The 2,563-nt window shown below is 64.6% G+C and overlaps 1 protein-coding gene across 1 annotated transcript in view; it reads right to left on the bottom strand.

Annotated features, from left to right (window-relative positions):
* The window catches only part of LOC108510429 (E3 ubiquitin-protein ligase HUWE1-like), a gene marked incomplete at both ends in the record, with an annotated part of 8,450 nt that extends 5,932 nt beyond the window's left edge, over window positions 1–2,518 (bottom strand). The window contains 4 exons of the mRNA XM_017840106.1: window positions 197–259; window positions 395–547; window positions 896–1,102; window positions 2,384–2,518. Coding sequence (XP_017695595.1) covers window positions 197–259; window positions 395–547; window positions 896–1,102; window positions 2,384–2,518 — 558 coding nt within the window. The remainder of the gene's footprint in view (window positions 1–196; window positions 260–394; window positions 548–895; window positions 1,103–2,383) is intronic.
* Between the last annotated feature and the right edge of the window lie 45 nt (window positions 2,519–2,563).

Here is a 2,563-nt window from a genome sequence, read left to right on the forward strand (position 1 = left end):
GTGAGTTTTGGGGTCCCGGGATGTCACAGCAGGGCCCAGGTGAGTTTTGGGGTCCCGGGATGTCACAGGAAGGCCCAGGTGAGTTTTGGGGTCCCGGGATGTCCCAGGAAGGCCCAGGTGAGTTTTGGGGTCCCGGGATGTCACAGGAAGGCCCAGGTGAGTTTTGGGGTCCCCAGGTGATCCTGGGGTCACTCACCATCATGTGCAGGTCCCGGCAGCACTCGGCCAACCCGAACCCGTTCTCCTTCCCACCCCAACTCTGCAGGGAAATAACCCGGCTCAGCACCAGGGACCCCCCAGGTCCCCCCCACCTCAGCCAGGTGCTGCAGCCAGGTGAGCAGGGACCCCCCCTCCCCCGAGGACCCCCCCAAGCCCCTGCAGGACCCCTGCCCACCTCAGCCAGGTGCTGCAGCCGGGCGAGCAGGGGCCCCCTGCGCTCGGAGCCCAGGCGGGTGATGTAGTTGGAGCGTTTGCTGAACACGTAGAGCAGGTTGAGCACGGCCAGGACCACGTGCATGTCCGAGGAGGCCAGCAGGGTGGTCAGGTGCTGAGGTGGGACAGGGGAGGTCAGGGGGGGCTACAGAGACCCCCCGAACACGGTGGGGCACAGACGGGGGGGTTACGCAGCTCCCGACACCCCCGGGACCACGCGCATGTCCGAGGAGGGCAGCGGGGTGCTCGGGTGCTGGGGGGGTCAGGGACAGTCAGGGATGGGGATGGGGGGGTTACACAGACCCCCAGGACCCCCAGACTGCGCTCAGGTGCTGCGGGGGCGTGTCGGGTCAGGAGTAAGGACGGGGGGGTCACACAGCCCCGTTCCCCGGGACGTGGCGCGTCGGGCCCAGAGGGGGGTCGTGCCCAGCCCCCCGTTCCAGGGTTTTTGGGGTGCCCCCACCTCGATGGAGCTGTAGAGGTGCCTGGAGAAGCTGTACTCGATGAGCAGGGCGGTGAAGTTGAGCAGGGCCAGCAGCAGGGCCTTCAGGGGCTGCCGCTCGGGCCGGTCGCAGCTCAGCATCCAGCTCATGGTGTCCACCGGCCGCCCCGCCTCGGCCAGCAGCGCGTCGAACCGGTCCAGCAGGTCCACCCAGTGGTACAGCTCGCACTGGGGGGGCACACACACGCATTGGGGGGTCACAGCACGGACCGGGGGGTTACACAGCCCCCCAGGAACCCCCACAGCCACGGGGGGACACCCCGACCCAGCCCGGCAGCGCACGGAACCCGCCCAGCAGGTCCAGCCAGGGCACAGCTCACACTGGGGGGGGAAACACAACCTGGGGGGGCAAAAAACCCCCCAAGAAACCCCAAAAAAGGAAGGGAAAACCCAAGCCGGCCCTGGCCAACAAAACAAGGAAACGGGCCAACAAAAGCCCCCCCCGGGAACGGGAAAACGAATGAAGGGAAAAAAAAAAACGGGGGAAAAAAACCCCCCACGAACCCCCAAAGGTGGGAGATGGTGAGACAGAACAACAGCTGGGGGGGCACAGCATGGCCCCCACGACTCCCCAGCCTGGCTCCCAGCCCCCCAAGAACCCCCCCATTCCAGGGACCCCCAGCCCACACTCCACCCCGCATCCCACCCCCAATTTTGGGGGCTAGGAAGGATCTGTGGTTCCCCCCCAGGGGTTTGGGGCACGAGGGTCCTCCCCAACATCTCTGTAGCTCCCCCAGGGCTGGGGGGCTGCACGGATATTGGGGGGCCCCCCAGAGTTCTGGGGCTCTGTGAGGGAAAAAGTTTGGAACCACAACAGCCCCAGGACAGGGGGAAATTTGTGGGGGTGGGAATTCCCCTTTGGGGGGATGGGAACACATTGGGGGATCCCCTTGGTGTCATGGGGGGCCCGTTTAGGGGGGGATCTGTGAACCTGGGAGCCCACCCTGAGCTCTGCAAGCAAAAGAGTTCACAGCCCCCAAGGCCCAAGCGGGAAGAAATGGGGGGCTCCTTTGGGGGGCCTGAGGGGAAACCGGGGGATCCCTAATTTTGGAGACAGAGAAGTGAAAAAACAGGATGTCCCCCCACCATTTAACAAAACAACTACAAAAAATTTGGGGTGACCCCCCCTAATTCAGGTCTCTGAAGAGAGATCAGACCTGGCCCACCCTGGGGTCTCTGTGGAGTTTTGGGGGCTCAGCCAAAGTCAGGCACATTCTTCATTGGAAGAGCATTTTGGGGGGTCCCTCCCATTGTGGGGGTGCTGCAGGGGAAGTGTGGGGGGCTCCCTGTGCTGGGGGGAGTCTCCAGGGACCCTTCCCCTCAGCAGCAAGGAGTAACTTCAACCCAAACCCGACACCACCACAAGAACTTTCGGACAATCCCTGAGGAATTCTGGGCCCCCCCAGGTTTTTGAGCCCCCCCCCCCGATTTTGGGGCCCCTCAGCCCACCTTGCCGATGTTCCATGTCTTGATCTGCTGCAGCTCCGTCACCAGCTGCTCGTCCGTGCAGCCCTTGAGCTTCTCGATGAGGGCCCTGCAGTCGGCGGGCTGGGGGGGGGCACGGTCAGCAGGGACCCCCCAAGAGACCCCCCACCTCCAAAACACCTCTGTCACGCAGGGACCCCCCAA

Source organism: Lepidothrix coronata, unplaced genomic scaffold, assembly GCF_001604755.1.
Source record: "Lepidothrix coronata isolate B3197 unplaced genomic scaffold, Lepidothrix_coronata-1.0 Scaffold871, whole genome shotgun sequence".
NCBI classification, from domain to species: domain Eukaryota; kingdom Metazoa; phylum Chordata; class Aves; order Passeriformes; family Pipridae; genus Lepidothrix; species Lepidothrix coronata.